The 18,498-nt window shown below is 39.2% G+C and overlaps 1 protein-coding gene and 2 long non-coding RNA genes across 4 annotated transcripts in view; 2 read left to right on the top strand and 1 right to left on the bottom strand.

Moving 5' to 3' along the window:
* SI (sucrase-isomaltase) overlaps positions 1-3,768 on the top strand; it is a 44,376-nt gene extending 40,608 nt beyond the window's left edge. Inside the window, exons 45-48 of the mRNA XM_015291762.4 lie at positions 234-322; positions 1,280-1,329; positions 2,971-3,141; positions 3,480-3,768. Of these exons, the coding sequence (XP_015147248.2) occupies positions 234-322; positions 1,280-1,329; positions 2,971-3,141; positions 3,480-3,542 (373 nt within the window). The 3' untranslated portion in view covers positions 3,543-3,768. The remainder of the gene's footprint in view (positions 1-233; positions 323-1,279; positions 1,330-2,970; positions 3,142-3,479) is intronic.
* A 7,487-nt stretch (positions 3,769-11,255) lies between these two features.
* LOC107054136 overlaps positions 11,256-18,498 on the top strand; it is a 40,790-nt gene continuing 33,547 nt past the window's right edge. The window contains exons 1-3 of the long non-coding RNA XR_006930974.1: positions 11,256-11,384; positions 13,611-13,761; positions 13,884-14,025. This is a non-coding gene — a long non-coding RNA (uncharacterized LOC107054136). The remainder of the gene's footprint in view (positions 11,385-13,610; positions 13,762-13,883; positions 14,026-18,498) is intronic.
* The window catches only part of LOC101749407, a 229,987-nt gene continuing 223,100 nt past the window's right edge, over positions 11,612-18,498 (bottom strand). For both annotated transcript variants that reach the window (XR_005862476.2, XR_005862475.2), the window contains one exon: positions 11,612-14,183. This is a non-coding gene — a long non-coding RNA (uncharacterized LOC101749407). The remainder of the gene's footprint in view (positions 14,184-18,498) is intronic.

Consider the following 18,498-nt stretch of genomic DNA (forward strand, 5'->3'; position numbering starts at 1 on the left):
TACAGTTTTGTGCCCTTTCGTATCATTATTATTATAGTTTAAAGAAGCTACGTAAGTTTTATGGATGCTTTCTCTCTTCGTTTTCCTCCTAGTGATCTCTTTTTAATACTATGGGATCAAGAATATGAGTATTAGAGACCAGTTCAATGGCAGGCAGTATTTCTAATACTTGAGAGAGAGAAGAAAGGGGAATAACCGATAGAATTGAGGAAAAACTATTCTGTTCTTCACAGCCGGCAAAACCCGATGGGACTTACTGTTGCTTTGAATGACAGTCTGCTTGCAGAAGGACAGCTGTACTGGGATGATGGGGTTCGCATTGGTATGTATGATGTTTCTTGCCATCATAAAAACTCTTCCCAGGTGTGAAAGTGGTGTGACAGGATGCCCAGACGCTGCTGGCCAAAGCAAACCCATTTCTGGAGGCCCTACGTGAGAGTGCCTTCAGAGATGAAACTTAAATTAAAGCTCCACTTTGGCATTAATTAGCAAACTGATTTTGTTCCTGGTTGAAACTACAGAATGCTTTGGTTTATGGGATTAATATTTTCTATAAATGCAATGGTTTCCTGAGCCTAGGGCAGCGCATATAACAAAGATTTATTCTCAAACCTACGAGCACCATAATAGGCAACGTGGAAAGCTTTAATTAGTTTCCTTGGTATTTTTAAATCTAAATTCTCTTCAGGTAAGAGATATTTACATGTTATTTATCCTGTCTATGCAGAGCCTATTACCCTTGTAATACCAATAATCTGTTACCTGAAATTACAAGTAACACAGAATACTGTGGATCTCTGTGATCTCTTTGCTGTAGTTTGGAAAGGCAGAATCTTCACTGCCTATTATCACCAGCACTACACTGAGTTCATTTAGTGCTAAATAATAACAGGCTTGATAAGATATACAACAGTGATTTCAAAGAAGCATCAATATGATCATCTATCATGATCTTATGTAATTGGACAGTGTGTGGAGATGAAGCTGGGAAATGACTCCCATGCCACATTCAGTGAAAAACATTTTCTCTTGCCAGTCTCAGCTTCCTCCTAATGGTGTTTGCATTCTTTTGTGTCTTGCCTTGGTCCTCATTCAAATAGCACACAGTCAACAAGAAAGTATTTCCAATCTAAAAGCATTTATTTTGCAAATACAGTACCGCTCTCTTTCCAGATATACAAATAGGAGTATATAAGCATGCTTCTTGAACTGATTTTAGTACAATATATAACTAAGCAGAACAGTGAATACATTTTATTTGATTCTTTCTTTTTGTCAGATGCATATGAAAATGGTGCATACCTGCTTACGTCATTTAGTGCTCAGCAGGTAGGTAATGCTAGCTCAAAGTTTTGATATAATCACGTTAGGTGATTGTTATACTTCTCACTATTGATCTTTTCTTTACCAGTTTCTGAAGTTTAGATATCTTTCCCTAATGTTAATATTAGATGAGAGACTAGCTCTTATTCAGTAGGATAAAAATTGTGGAAGGTCTATAAATGTAGATCTAAACAATTACTTGGGACTGTAATAACTTCCTAGGCAGGCACCCTAGGATAAGTGCACTAATTCCATTCAACCCATACTACAGAAACTTCTTGGCATCCCAGAGAGGACAGTGAGTTTTGCTCCTGTGGCCATGCCACAATGTAAATCCTCATGAAGAGCAGCCTGATGGCAGAGCTGAGAAAGTAACTTCATCCCAGCTGCAGCTCTGCTCATAGGTTGGTGTGGGGTCACCGGTACTGCTTGGGATAGCTTTTATCCCTTGTCTCTCCAGCACAGAAAGTCTGACCTGGATTCCTGGGTGACAGTTAGTAGGAGTCTTTAATTACTGGCATTTCTGGGATGTTGGTTTTCAATATTTATTATAACGAGCTGAATATCAGGAAACATATGGACTATTTTTGTCTTATTTTTTAGTATTGTAATAGAAAACAGACTTCATTTCATTCATCCACCAGGGTGCTAAAATGTCTTATTATCTTATGCCAGCTCTTCTTTCTTCTGATTTAATTCTGTCTCTGTCATATAATTGGACTTAATTGGTAAGGAACAGAGTGTGTTTTGCTAATATTCACCATTTGTAGCTGAAAAGAGTTTATAAAATAAATGCACCTTCTCCTGCTCTTAAAGAAAGCTGGTAAGAAAAAGCCTAATTAAAGAGAATTTGCACTGACCAACAGCAAGAAATGCTCACACTAAAATAAATAGCCTCACCATGAATGCATTAAATATGCATAAGTGTATCATAGCACATTTTCATGGGCCCACACAAGGGCTATGAACCAGATGACACCCTCTCTGGGCAACTTAAGATGACCTTTGCAGACCCAGTGGTGGAACTGAGAGATTCTATAGAAAATGTGTGCCCATAATCTACCTAAAATCACAGCAACTGATCCAGGAAATGCTGCCCCCAGTTCACACTTGTATCTCATTAGGTCTGAAACGAAGAGATTTGCAATCCATCCCTGATGCTTTTGCATTGAGAAAGGCAGTTTAAAAAAAAAAAAAAAAAAAAAAGGATGAACAGAAAGACACCTGAACATCTTTGAAACATTAAGAGATTTCTATTTTGTATTTGCTGATACATATTTCTCTCCCTTTCCACATCCCTTCCCTCCTCTGAAGACACATTTCCACTGGGGAAGTAGAGGGGCTCCCATGAGCAACATTCCATAGAAGCAGAGAATTCTTTCCACTGGGAAAGGTTTGGGCCTTACCCAGAACCAGAGTCAGTTCAATAAAAAGTCTGAAATGGTGGCATGCAGAATAATGAAATAATTTCTTTTAATCCTGGATCAAGCATAGCAGAGGCTGAGAGAAGAGATCCCTGTGCCAACAGAGGACATGTTTGTCCGTACAGCTGTTGTTGCTCACATGGAAAGGGAGGAAGGCAATTGACTCAGGCGGACTTGCACCAGCTTAATGACCACATCCTATTTGGTTCTTTTGTCCTTTCAGAATGCTTTAGAGATCAAGGTTGAGCATCATGGTTACAGTGATCCGAACAACCTGATGTTTACTGAAATTAAAGTCCTGGGTGTGCCCACCACTGTTCAGCAGGTGAACGTAATGCAGAACGGTGTGATAATTCCATCAGCTCACGTGCTTTCATATGACAGCAGCAAGCAGGTGAGATGCAGGTTTTGGGGTAGCGACATCTTCACAATTGCATGTGTGCTTTTAAACGTCTGGAGATTTAGCTGCCTTTTAAATATATATTGTTTATATGTGAATATTTATATATGCCTCAGCACTAAAAGGATCAGAAGTACAAAACCTATGCTGGTTAAGATAACCAATGACATAAACACACACACAAAAAAAGAATAAATTCTTGTAATCTTTATTAAAATCCACTGTATACTGACAAATACTGGAAAGCAAACAAACAAACAACAACAACAAAAAACAATGGCATACCATCAAGGTATGGTTATTTATTTGGGGTTGTTTCTTTTCCCTCACAGGTCATGAGGATCTTGCAGCTTCAACTTCATTTAGGACAAAGCTACACAGTGCAATGGAGTTAAAAAGCCTGCACGATAGCATCAGCCATATTGCTGTATTTTCTTGTTCTAGAACTGTCTTTCAGTTTTTCTCCTGCCATTTTGGCATCTTAAAATACACTGTACTTTAAAAACATATTATATTCAGTTCTTATCAAGGTGTTATATGTCTAAGAGAGACAGGGTTTAGTATTGTTCAAAGCTAAGTATAAGCTCTCCATATAATTAAAAAAATATATTTTAAACAGTATAACATGTCAAAGTGTCATCTTTCAAAACAGAAATCTGAACCTAAAATTCTATGTTTTGTTTAAGAAGAATTTCTGGCTGACTTCATGCTTTCTCAATTTCGTGAACAAATGGCATTCTGCATGCAAATGGGGCATAACTCTACCCATACTTCTGTCCTCTTGATTTTAACTCTCCCCACGTAAGCATAACTACTGAGATGTATTTAAGGGCAGTCAAAGTAAATGCTTTCAGATTTTTGGACTTAGCATGGAACAGCATTTCCAGTTGCTGATCTATAAGATACTGAGGACCTGTGACAGTCATTCAAATGTTTTGTATGACTTCAGACGGACATTTGTTTTCCCCAGTGCTGAAGTGGCAAAATTAAACATGAAGTTTCAAGGTTAGCTAACAGACATCAGACTCTGAGTTTTGTTTCACTGAAGTTAATGCAGTATGTTTACTATAATAGCGATTTGTGTTAACAGCTTTCTGTATCCCAAGAGTGCAGCATATGATCTAAACAGATTGGTAAAGCATGTTTACAATTAAATTTGATGGGAATAAACTGCTGTCAGAGGTAGTAGTAATCTCTAGTGACTGTGCTTAAAAATCATCTAAAAGCTGCTCTTTGCTTTGAAATTCTGTAGTAACACAGCCAAGTAGCCAACATCTTGTAAGAGGATCCGTGCACTTACAGGACTGAAGTTAATGGTACTTCCCTGTGAAGTAACAAAATTGGAAATGCAGGATAAAAGAAAAACCCCATAACTCCAAATTCACCATTTTAATGAATATTTTTGTCCAAAAGAACCAACTCCACTCTCTCTTGAGCTAGTGATGACCGGCTGCACAAGTAAGCAAGTATATCTCCCATTGCTGCAGAAAGGGATGCATGCAGGTTACCCAGCCTTTGATCCATACCCTGTGCTGTAATGTCCTATCACTTTGCACCTGCCCAGCTGATGTGGGAAATGTTAGGCACAGATAAAGGTTTCTGAGAGATTATTTGTATCTTTTTTTTTGTTTGTTTTTCTATTACTGTGTTTATTTGGGGAACTTCATCATTCTGTTTTCTTGGCTTTTTGAGGGCTTGTCAGAGCACAGCACATTAGCTGAACTCCACGTGTCTGGGCCAGAGGAAAAGGCTTTTACTGAATCCCTGAGATAATAATTCATCAGGAACTCATTCAGACTGAGAATCTGGAGCTTGAAACATGCATTGGTTGCTCCCTGTTGTGCCCCTTCCAAAGGGCCTGGGCAATGATCATCCACTCCTGAGGTCTGTACATGCACAGGATGCAGAGCAGGGCACATACCATAGCTCAGCTCAAAAATCATTATATGGAACCAGACCATATGTTATACACAAGAGCACTAAACCTCACAAGACACTTGTGACACTTTCTCCAGTTAGTTTCCATCTCCCACGTATTATCATCCTAAAGGTCACAAAGAGGATATACATTCTGGATTTCCAAGTAAAAGTCATTTTGTTGATGCAACTTTGTTGACTCTCCCTTTTAACTGAGAATACAGAGCATCTTCTTGTAAGGAGTTCAGCAACACTCATGCCCACAAAGCAGTTGCAGGCCCATAAATCGTTGCAGGCCCATCACTCTCACAATGACCCTAAGCCTATTTAACACTGTTTATATTTGGCTTTTGCTTTAAAAATACAGTCTGTCTTGCTTTCATTGCATTTGGTTTTTCATTAGTTAAAGAGGAATTAGTGACAGAAGACTGCCAAGACATTATGAGTTGAATAGTAGTTGACTGAATCTGCTCTTTCTGTGTGTCTTAGAAGCACAGCGGTTCAGAGCATGCATGCACTGTCCCCAGTCTTCAGAACCCTTTTGGGCACAGTTCCTGGGCAAGAAATGAACCCTGGTGTATGGGAATTTCTAAGTCATGGCCTGTACCAATGACTGAGCACCTGGTGAAGGGACATGGCCAGCCCTGGGAGCACATGTGAAAGCAGTTCATCTGTGTAACTGGAAGTAGTAGAACCAGGTTCCAGCCCTCCCCAAGCCTCATTTGAGGGCTGGCTGCCACAGGGAAAGGATCTCTACCTGGAGATCCCTCCTTTTGGAGTATTCAGCAAGCCTGGATTCTTGGGATAGATAAGAAAATCTCTCTTTCTTTAGCTGGATTGTGATCATTGCCCTTTTTGGGGGGTAATTTAGAACTGGTTATCTGCCATAGCCTTTTCCTACACCTGAACAACAATCATGGATAAGGAGGAGCTGTTTCTGCTTAAGCAGAAGAATCATAAATCTCTTCTACTTTGGCAAGCTGAGATTTCTGGAATTAATAAATCTTCAAATTATATAGCAAAGTAATGCCAGACTGGGTAAGCTCATGCACAACTGCTGGTCCCTAACCCAGTTAACAACGAATATATTTTTTTTCCTATCTGTTCTCCCAGCAGATCAATTTTTGACTCTTTCTCTGAGTCGTTTGACTTTCCAGCACTTGAAAAAAAAAAAAAAATTACTTGTGGAATGCCATAGCAACATCCTGAGGTTTGATGTAATCCTGCTGTTGGTTGCAGTACATTCTGCTAGAAAATTCTCACTGAAGGCGCAGCATCTTCCCAGAAAGATAGAAAGTTCTTCCTTCAGAAATCTTGCTGAATTTTATTGGCTACTATGCTGGGCATACTTAAAAAAAAAATCGGAGGAAACTGTGCTTGAAAGAAGTTATAAATATGTTTAGTATGTTAAAACTTTCAGTACAATTTTTCCTAGAATTAAAGCATTAGAGTATTTTATGAAGACTGTAGGAAGACTAGGTTCTGACTTCCAAGAGATTAGTAGCACCAAAATCCAACAGACTGCTGGAAATTGGGAAGGTATATTCAAAATGCCACTTGACATGCATCCTGGTCAGAAACTGGGACTGAATGTGGCCAGAAGTGGGATACTGGGCAACAGGAGAGCTCACTTCTTAATGAGGCATTTTGCATTTTTAATTCCTAATCAGCCTGGAAGTTGAACTCTGAACTTTTTAATAGAGTTCTTGGTGTCATTATGCATAACTGAACTTTGAGTAAGATATCAAGAGAATATGCATACAGATAGATACGTATATACATATGTACATGTACATCTTAATAGCAACATGTGTAATTCTATCTATACATATATGCATGAGCATCTATACATATATACATACATATGTATGTGTAATGATATATGCATATACACACATGTAAACATGTATGTATTTACATGTATATGTTTTATTGTTAATAAGTGGAGATCCTCATTATTGAGTTCTGTTCTGTTTATTTTTGCTTGGGTTGTTTTTGTTTAGGAACTTTCTGGTGTCATGGGGGCTACAACAGAAGACAGTAAGATTAGAACAGGGCCTTTCAGGTACATGTTAATACCCACCTCCTGTGTCTGGCATGGGTCATAGCATGGGTACAGCTTCATTGACTAGACTAAAAGAGACACAGCTTTGAGACTGAATCAAGATCAAGTGACAGGCTGACGGACGTTATAAAACTGTGTCTCCTAGCTGTGTGATTGGCAGAACTGATTTTTTAATTATTCTTTCTTTTTCTTAATCTCAGTATGTAAAGGATGTGGGCAAGTGGTTGTGCACAGTCTTGGTAATGCTGACTTTACTTAGAAAGCTAGAATGTGTATAAATCATGGTTTCAGGTAGGTAAATGAGAGTGTGAAAGTACCAGCCACCTTGTCAATGTGGAAGGGAAGAAAATAGATAAAACCACCTAATTCCACCATTGTAATTCTCTAATCAGTCTGTTCAACCTTTTTTGCTGTGTCACAAGCTTGATCTTACTAGGTACTGAATGTCACATTGGTACAGAACATAATGCCCAAAGATTAATCACGGTGACTACAAGTCCATGTCTCCCTTTTCTGTCTACTGGTTTTGTTTTAGGTACCCTCAAGCAAATGCTCATGCACCGGTACCTTTGATCCCCTGCACCAGAATTCATTTCTTTACCACGTTCACAAATTTAACAATGTTAAAGGCTTTTAGACATGGGATGAAAGAGCTAACAGCTACACAGAAAGGTTACCTCTTGCAGAGAATTTTCTCTTTACAGAGTTCTTTAAAAATACATGTGTTTCACACAAAAGTTAGTCTTCCCCCTGCTACATTCTCTTGTCTTTACGTTTTCTGTATTACTTTATCTCTGCACATTAAAGGTGGCTGCAGAGTCATTATAATCATTCAGCCTAATGGTCAGAGCCCTTAGCAGAGGATCAACAGACAGGATGGAGACAGCTTGCAGCAAAAACTATTCTTGGCACAAGGTGTGTTTGGATAGAGCAGAGAGGATGAGGAAAAATATTAGCTGAGTACAGCAACTGTTCTTAATGGTGGTTGTGCAGATCTCTCCACATTAAGGTCATATTCTTCTGAAAGATGAACAATTGTGTTATCACTATAAGAGAGCAGTGGGTACTAAGAAAGTGCCCAGAGAGTGCCCCTCAGCTTTTCAGGTACTGGTGGATAATCCTGAATGCATTAAAGAAAATAAATACTTCCTTTCCTACCTGATGAAGTGGTTCATGAGGTCACTTACTGCTGCATCGGTAATGGTGTCAGACAAGCCCAAGTTCCCCAGATGAGCTTGAGCCATGGGCCAGCCATCACCTGGAGGCCAGATCCATGGCTGCTCCACTGGTGGAGAGAACGTCACCTCTGCAACGATGGGCAGCACAACCCTCAGTGCTGCATATTTTGGACACAATTACCAATCCCTCCACCTGTCAGGGAGGAGATGATGGTAAGACTGGCCACCCTGTCTGGCCTACCCAGAAGTACCCTTTAAACACCTTTCATATGGCTTTCCAAATGCTGTAAAGCCCTGCTGTTCATGTGCCAGGCCAAGGTAGGGCTTTTGTTGGGCTTCCTTTCTGTCCCACTGAGAAATCACTGCTTGTGGTCTTTGAAAGCAGAGAAGTGGAAGAAGTGTGTATTCATTTCAACCTTTTTCCTGTCTACCTCTGAAGTGTACTGCACCTGTGTGCGGTCATCTGTGAGGTTCATGTTAGTAGTTTATCTTTGTATTTTAAATATGGTTACATGGCTGTGGTAGTGAGCGGTATTCAGAGTTAATTATCTTTCCAATGTTTTGAAAGTGGAAGAATCCAAGGATTCCTCAGCAATAAAACACATGAAGTACAAGCTTGGAAATAGCTTGGAACTTTCTTCCTAGAAATCACAACATGATGAGTGCTATTGAGGTGACGGGTCTGTAAATTACATCCTTGCCGGACAAGTGGCTGGAGGCCATTTTCAGAGGAGTGCCCAGCAATAACCACAGGGTAAGTTAACTTAAATGCATTCTGACTGAAAACCTATGGACACAGCAGCAAAATATCTGACTTATCAGGATACTCGGGGGGTCAGAACCTCAGCCTCCAAGCTGCAGGGTCAATTTGTGCAGTGTCATACCTGACATTATTGCTGTTTGGGGGGAGGATGGTTGCTACAGATTTCAGCCACTGTTCTGTTATAGCACGTGATGCCTAAATAGTGGCTTTTATAAATGCTTCTGGAAGATGCTGCCAAATTATCATCCTTTCTCCTGTTTTGTGGTGCAGCTGAAGGATATCAGCAGTGACATACTGAGTACAGGATCTGCTCCTTGAGCACAGTCCCACCTGTTCACACTGTAAGGGAGGAGCAAGCTGCATCCTGGAGGCACCCTGAGGCATCGTGCTCCTGCTCAGGTCAGTCTGCCACAGAAAATCCCACTGAAGCAGATGGGAGGCTGTGTGCTCTAGCACTTTCCCACAAACAATTTTCTTGCTCTCATTTTCACTACCTCTGGTATCAGATCTACCTCCATGAAATTATCGTATTTCAATAGGAGCTCTTGTGCTGCTAAAAATTAGTGACAATTAATGCACACTTGGCTGGGCCTGTTCCAGAGAAGCTGCCACATGCATACCCAGTTCATTGGATTTTTCTTTGGCATTGGGAAGTAGCAGCTGGAAAGTGACATCCAGCATTATGGCAGGTGCATGGTCTGCTTGTGAACGTGACTGCCATTCCACCATTCAAACCTCTGCACTGCTCTAGCATAAACTGCTGATCTCTACCTCTCGTTTGGAAGGTGGAGTTATCACTTTCCACCTCCTTATATCTGATGTATACTGAGGTGGTGAAAAACACAGCTTGCTTGGATGCTCTAAAGCGTCTCCCAGCTCCAGTGAGGAGCAATACTATTCATATTTTCATTCTGGTTTATAAGAATTTAACTTTTTTTTTTTTTTTTTTTTGGTACTATCAGTTGATGAATTTGGGGGATGTTGTCCATCTGAAATGGTATGTTTTGGTAAGGAGCTACACCACCAATAAGGAGTTTATACATTCCTTATTTTGCTGAATAAGCTATCCTCATATTGTTTTAAGGATTAGGACAAGTTTGGTGATGTTTTCACTGGTGTTAGTCGCGTGATTATATTGCAATACAAATTGTTATGAATTTTAGAACAATGATGAATTGAAAATGGATTGTGGAAAAGGAATGAAAGGGGACATAACACTTCAGAGGTTTTTATGTGGACCCCTGTGGAAAGGTAAGGTGTTTAAACATAAAGTGGTTGCACCAAAGTTAGTGCCTCCTATTTATTGCCATGGAAACTTGAACAGATACAAAGAGTGCAAAAGCACTTTTTGATAGAACAAATTCTGTTACAAAACACTACTTTTCAATACAGTCACTGCCATTAGTTATTAATATTTTGCATTTTATTGTGATATATTAGTTGTTTTTTTTACTTGTTATACAATCATTCTAAAATTCAGAGTCTTTTCAATTGAATTTTTGTGCACAAGGCATTATGAACTTAATATTAATTATATTACAAGAAATCTAGATATGCTCTCTGACCAATGGTTCCCTTTTAATGTTTGACTTTTAACATTGCTGACGGACATGATTTTCTCAGGGACATGAATTAGCAGAAGCTTGTTAGAGTTTGAGTAGTATGGTTAGGTTGCTGTTGGACTTGATCTTTAAGATCATCAAGTCCAAGAACATCACCCCAACCTGGGCTTTTCTATTCTGTGATTCTTTTGATTCTGTGATTCTTTTGAGACCTTTCAGGCAGGTATAGGGCACGATTTACTTCCATTTATATAAACCAAATAATCGGGGCCAGCTGTTACTAATATATTCCAGTTATTTTAAAAACTGAAGCAATTTGTGTTGAGAGCTCAGTGCAGGAAAGGTAAATAGCAGTGATGTTCATGTGGGCTGACCAAAACCTAATTGTTAAAAACCATTATTTTCCATAAACTGCCTCTTAAAATACCAGGTATTTGTTTATTTGTTTATCGACAATATGGGCAGTGTTGGATATTGTTGTTTGGTTGTGACCAACAGCTTTTCATTGAGTATAGAGAAAAGGTCAAGTTTTAGAGAGGCAAAAGGAACTCAGTGGTTTTCAGTTTTTGCCTTGCAAGCAGCCCTGAGTATTTTGCCCTTCTATGGCCTTCTCATGGTTGTTACCTTGATGTGCTCAGGACTGGGGATAACCAACAGTGTTTTATTCTTGGTAGGACTTTGTCATCCAGATGCCCCCTCCAGCCCTGCTTGGCTTCTCTGCATGCCTGTAGGAGAGTGCAAGTCTGGTCTAGGTGAGTTCCTCTAGGTCTGTGGCTTTGTTTGCTGCTATGGGAAGAGTAGGCCTCGGAGGAACTGTAACACAGAAAATGCTGAAGTGCTACGTAAGTTTGAACATTCAAACCTAGGGGTAGTCATGGACTGGACATGCAAGATGGGAGTACGCCAGATGATGCAACATCCTTCCAATTCCTTATATTTGTGGATTGCTCTTATATCAAGATGATGCCCAAAGGCCTAACCAGAATTATTCACTTTATTCCAGCAGGGTCAATCACAGGTTTTTCTGACATTTCAAAATTCTGTATTTTCCCAATATTCAATAATGAATGAAAAGGAAACAGAACATTCTGCACTGCATATACGAACTCTCAGATTAATTTGTTGCTATTCAATATTCTCCGATTCATTTTCTATTAAAGCAAGCAGTGATGCTTAGGAAGCATGTTTTGTTATTTTTCATACCAGGCAGTTCTTGTTTCCTCTACAAGTTTTCATCTGATTCCTTTAATGAAATTCCTCTCACAATTGAGCTAATCTCTCCCTCAGCTCCTCCTTTTCTCATTTTCACTGCAAGCCTTTGCCTTCTGTTCACTCTATGCTGCTATCAGTCTTGAGAAAATGCTTTTAAGAGTTCTAGCTATTCCACCTCTAACTTAAGAAAAGGAAATATTTTCATGCTACCTCTACACACTGCAATTTTAAATGGATCTAATCAGTTCTGCCCTCTACCTTTTATAACGAGAAGCATTTTCAAATGAAAATTGAGATATCCCATCCTTCACTGATAGCCTAATCTCTCACTCTCTTTCCATATAACATTTCAAGCCATGAAAAAGTTTCCCTGACTTTCAGAACTTACCCACAACACAAAAGCTTTTTCCAAGAGTTTTAATTGAAGCCAAACATCTATTTAGGTTAACGTGTCCTATCTTCAACTTGAATACAATAATTTCTTTTTGTATTTAACCTTTGATCAGCTGCCTACCTTTGAACTCTTGGATAGCTACCCCATTCTTGTATCCTTGTCCTATTTCTTCTGTAACTCTTGCATAACTAACACCTTATATCTTATGTGAAATAATTTCTTTTTTTCCCCATAAGGATAGTTTTATTCACCTTGTTTATTCTTTAGTTTTTGAACCATTGAAGAAATCTTGGGTATAATACTAATGAATGGAATGGAGTAGAATAGTTTGTTTGGAAGGGGATTTACAACGAATATCAAGTTTAACTGCCTGACCACTTCAGGGATGGACTTGGGCCACCATAATCCATGGATTGTGGTCAGCTTGCCCAGTGCTTTCACTTGACCCCACTGACTAAATCAGAGATCCAGTTGGCACTGCCTGTCAGCAAAGAGCAAAGTTTGTTACCGGATTTACACTCCATTTCCACTCAGAAAATCCATTCTGCATGGACAGAATGCAAGGAGAGGGGCCAGAGGGATCATTCTTTCCAGTGGGAGCACAAGGATGAAACATCCCACTTCCTTCTGTGCTTCTAGGTTACTCCCTCTGGGTGACAGACACCATTAAAGATGTTCCACTTTTCTGCTGGGACTCAGAAAACTCAAGATGACTAAATCAGCAATAAAAGCTAAAAAGAAAACGATGACAAACTGCTTATTGTGACTGGCACTTTTTTCAGAATTACACCTGCTTATGTCTGTCTTTTCTGCCTCCCTCTGATCCTGCAAACAATCTCTGGTGATGTAAGAGGGGAAAAAGTGACAACTGGGTTGTTCTGGGTTTCAGCAGCCTTTATATACAAATCTGAAGCATGCTTCTCCTGGTGACAAGTGGCTGGATGACTGCTAATGCAAAAAGGGGCTGTATGGAAAAACAGCTCTTAAATTGCTCAGACAGAGCAGACAGAGTACTGTGACATGCAACCAACTGTGTCACTTAGGATTGGTACCTACCTATGTATTATTTATAGAGAGGGTCTGTTAATGAACTGTAAATATTCTGTACCTAACAGAAAATATTCCTGCCAACATATCATCAAGTCCTCCCTTAAATACCCCATTTAACAGCATTACTCAAAAGAACATGTGGTTATGCAAATAATACATGCAAAATATTATACTAACATTAGGCAAAAAAAAAACAACCAAACATTTTGAAGTACAATTTCAGCATGGTCTGAAGGGTTTTTTGTATACCTTCACATATTCTAACCAGCTAATTATCTTAGGTCTAAGTGCTTGCATTTAGTGATTTCTTACATCGATATAGACTCAGGTAATATAAGGACATACATACACTGCACATAAGGACAGCAGACCCAGAAGGACGAAAGGATGTGAAACAGCACTACTGACTGAAGTCTTGGTGCGTTCTGTCATTGAACACCCTACAGACAAGGCTGAATGTTTCAACTCAAAAGGTACATTGAATGCAGCTGGAGATACCACCATTCTTTTTGTGTGTATCTCCCCTTTCCCCCATTTGTGTGACTGTGTGTCAGCCTCTGAAACAATTCCAATGTGCTTTTCTTCATTTGTGCAGCATTAACACAAGGAGACTTCAAAGTTTCCAAACTCTGAAATAGAAACTTGAAGAAAATGCCTTGCTCACGGAACAACCCAATGCTCAGGTGACTTGACAGCCATTCTGCCATAGGTTAACCTAATTTTCCCTCTGCTGACTGGTAAGTTCACAAATAAGTAATAACATTGATGGTGAGAGCTGGCATAGGCTGGGGTTGTTGGCCTCCAATGGAAGTCGTGATGTTTCCTTCACTAGCAGAGCTCTTAAGAGAGCTTGCTCCATGCTTTTGTCATCTTAGCATCTTCTGCATGGCAGCACCTAGCAAACAAAGCAGAAAGAGATGTTTTTAATAAAATAATTGGAAATTAAATTATTTCTGAAACTAAAGGATATTGACAAGATGGTCATTAATGAGGGGTCATCATATTGAAACTGAAAATGCATGTTAAATAATACTGCTCAGGAAATGGAGAGATAACTGGGAGTCTGGCACAGCAAAGTTCATTTAAATCCCTTTTTTGAGCATCCTTATGCTGGTTGTCTTTTGCTCAAGAGAAGAGCTCAGAGGCTTTTAGTTCATGTGCTGTATTTCACTGGGGCAACACTTCAGGTCCTTGTGCTCAGAGCAGAAATTTATAGCATGCCTTAAATATGAATCACATGTATTAATATTTCTGAGGTGTGGCAGGCCTGGGTGACACAGTGGTAAGGAACACTGCCTATATGCCTGAAGTTAAAGTGCATAGGAGTGCAAGGAATGTCAATTTGTAGTTAAAATCTGACCCAGTGATTTTTACACCTGAAGATATGCTTATAAGTATGATTTAGCCAGGCTCATTCTAAACAGATATTATATCATATATAAATAGAACCTCTCATTAATATCTTATGGGGAGAATTTTGGGTCAGGTTTTTACCTCTCACAATGCATTTTAATGCATTTCTTATCGAGCCCTGCATTACAGTCCTGCAGAGCTAATTCGTGCTTTCCTTCTATTCAATATTTCCTTGCAAGAGAAGAACAAAAGTTAGAATTATCCACCTACAGCTAGATAATTCCTTTGAGACTTTTATTTATTTATTACTAATAGATGTTAGATAGTGAATATCCTTTCCAGCAAAACATAATGCATATTTATGAGAATACACATAAATATATGGGTGAAAAAGGAAGTGATTTTTCCTTAAACAAAGGAAAGAAAATCAAAATGAGCTTTTCTTTTAATAACTGCACACTGAAAATGTCAAAATTTGAAGTTATGCATTTCCAACATAGATTGTGTGAAAGTTCCTTTACATTTTGGATAATGAATCATAATGTCCTGGGGTTTGTTTTTGATTATTTTTTTTTTTTAATTGTGTGGCAGCAAGGTCCCAGAGAGGAAATATTTCCAACTGCTAGAAATGTGGATTGCATATTCATGTGTAGCATGTACCTTTACAAAAATTGTCTATGATGTTAAATATTTACTCACGGAGACATCCGTTTGCATATTCCAGAAAACTGATGGTGTCCATTGGGAAATATTTAGTTGCCAGACAAAAGATGCCATTTTTCTCTCTCTCTTTCTCTACATATGTATAATGCAGATAATAAAAGTAACTTATTGTAGTGTTACGAACAACACTATTTTCATATAACGGTGACTCCATAAGAAGTTAACATGTTTAGAGATTGAGGATATTTGTTTTTATGGACACTTATGCTTAGAATGAAACAGTTATCTACATGCCACGTAGTCCCATGGATTACTTTCCAGTGCCCTGTTTGCTTGTGTAGATGTATGGGTACATTCCATGTGTTTCCTTTGTCCTTTGGAGTTTGTTTTAAATTATCGAGGAATTTAATACCTCCGTTCCTCTGTAATGCAAGGCTTAAAGTTGTGCAGTCTCAATATTATTTTAAATACCTTCAATAACAATGACAAAATAAGTAATTCCCGCAGCCGAATATTTTATGATTTTAAGTCATTTTCAATTTCTTGTATATATAAAAAATCCTTCCATTTGTTTCACTGTCGCATAAAATAGAAAGTAGCAGCTATGCACTTATCACAAGATGTGCATGAGAGCATCATCCTCATGCTGAGATGCTCACTGGAGATAGTGCTCGATATCTGTTGTAGAGGAAAATACTGCTCTTCCGTAGCAAATCTGCAGCAGTTCTCAAACATGCTGCAGTTAAACAGCAAAGAAAGGCTGTAAGCCCTAAGAAAATGCTGCTGAGAAACTTTAGTCCCTCAGTCCCTTTACTGCAAGTACCTTGCTTTTATTCTTATTTACTTTATAGGTACCTTATAAATATTTAATTTAAACAGGATCCATGGAATAAAGTGAGCTTTTACTGCAAGATGACCGAGCTGTTACTCGGTTTAACTTTCGGGTGCAATTAAAGTTTTTACTGCCATGCTACCAAAAGAGCCAGAGAGACAGGAAAATATATAAGAGGAAGATGGTCAGCCAAAGGAGAACCTCCCAAAATCACATTGCCTGGGACAGGAGCATCACTGCATTGCACCCCATTATCTGTCAGTGGGAAAGGAGTTTTCTTCTTGCAGAAAAACAGGGAGACCAAGAAATTTTCTTCTTTTTCTAATTTCAAGTCACACATTTTGACAACAGAAAAAAAAAAAAGAAGCATCATTGCTGAAACAAAAGAATTTCAACTTCCAAGTTGTCTTTTTTGTTGTCAACTTCAGAAGTTTCCAAAGCCTAACAGCATTACTTCAAAAGCATTTGGTTTAAACTTACACTCAATAATGAAAGAACATCTTTTAAGAATATTTTCAGGCTCATAAAAACCCCCAGTAAGCTCACATTGCTGACATGTTGACAAATGACATACCCAAAAGGATCTGGCCACAGAAATAAAGATGGTGGGAGAGTGCACTTTCTCTTCAGCTAATTGACAACTTGGGAAACAAATCCATTCCAAGAAATAGGTGACAGCATTACTGCAGTGAATAGGCTGTCAGAAAAATGCAGCCTGCTTATTAGTCTGAAATCAGCATTCATTTTGATCCCCAGCAGGGCACAGATAGGACTTTTGGGGGCAGAAGAAATCTATCTGCAAGGCCTCACAGCACGATGTGCTGTGGAAACAATGAACCCACTTCTGAAGGCCCATTAGACAGCAGTGACAGAATGTGAAAAGGCAGCAATTTAAATATTTTTAGTGCTCTGCAGCTTCTTCCTTATTTAATAGCTTAGCTAGGATGCATACATTGCAGAAAAGGGTTAGAAATAACCTCAGGATGGGAAGCTGGGAGAATAATGTGTTACTCAGAACGACTCTGGTTTTGGGACAGCATCATTTGGCATTGGAACTTTCACCAAGAGTTGGGTTTGAAGGAGAATATCCAGAAATCCAGCACCTGCTGTCAACTATTTTAGATCTAATCAAGCTGCACCACTTGGAACTGCTGGAACCACTTTCCCATCTCACCAAAGTGGCTGTCATCTGCTCTGGATTGATATGGTGGGGGCTCAGACCAATCCTGCAAACACCACTCACACCACTCCATCACCTTGGATTCTCCCAACAATGTCATCCAGCAGCAGGAGGAAGTGCTTCCCTATGGAATGACCCACATTGGATGCAAGCCTACCACCACCTACTGAAACCCTTGCATCCTGGAAGTTGCTAGACCCCGCTAACACATTTATTGTTAGCAGTTTTCTCATCAGAATATCTGCCAGCTCTGAAAGTCCTTCCACTCCACCCATTTTTAAGATTAAAATGAAAGAGTTGGGAAAAATGGGAAAGAATGTAATAAATTTGACATGCCAGAACATATTAGTGAAACTGAGAAAGTATTATTACAAAACAGAAATGGGGGAAAAAAAAATGAAAGAATATAATAAAACCTCTTAAAAGCGCAAAGAGCAGAAAATGGGAGAATTTAACTTCATGCATGGCCTAACAACTTTATGACCTCCTCCAAAGAAGTCAATAAGCAGACTCTAAGGCATTCATCATCAGGTCAAAATCACTCTTAACATTTAATTTCATTAACCAATGGGCTTTCAGAAACCTATTGCAGAGATCTGTGGTGCAAATACAGAGATGCTTGAAGAAGTAAAGAGCAAAATGGCTTTTTATTTTTATTTCTCAATGATGTGTTCAAACAAACAACAGAAATGGGTTTCACGTGTTAGGTTGTGTTGCCTGAGATCTCCTCAATGGATAGTTCTCTGCTGCTGAACTGCAGCAGTTTTTCCCTGTACAAGTCATGGACTGATTTCCCAAATGAGGCTGTGCTATTAGCCCATGGTGAAGAGGCTAAGTGATGGCTGGAGGGAAGGGCATGGCAGAGACAAAGCTTTCCACTGCAGTGAATGAAACCCTGTGCACTTAATGGCACCAAGTTGGTTTGCTTCCTCAAGATGCACACAACACACATTCTTTCTCTGACAGCCTTTTCCAAACAGTTTCCTTTGCTCTCTGTCTCTTTAGGAATTTCTGACTTTTGGTATAATGGAATTTGCCCCTGGTGAGGAGGGAGCAAAAGAAAATCCTTCTACCACAATCCCTTACTAGCTCTTGAGCACTGGCTGAGCAGTGGCTGGCTGTGAGATACTTGCAGCCCTTCCTGATTGTTTTCTTTTTTAAAAACAAAAAAGAAAAAAAGCC

The sequence above is a fragment of the Gallus gallus genome, chromosome 9 (genome assembly GCF_016699485.2).
Source record: "Gallus gallus isolate bGalGal1 chromosome 9, bGalGal1.mat.broiler.GRCg7b, whole genome shotgun sequence".
Taxonomy (NCBI): Eukaryota; Metazoa; Chordata; class Aves; order Galliformes; family Phasianidae; genus Gallus; species Gallus gallus.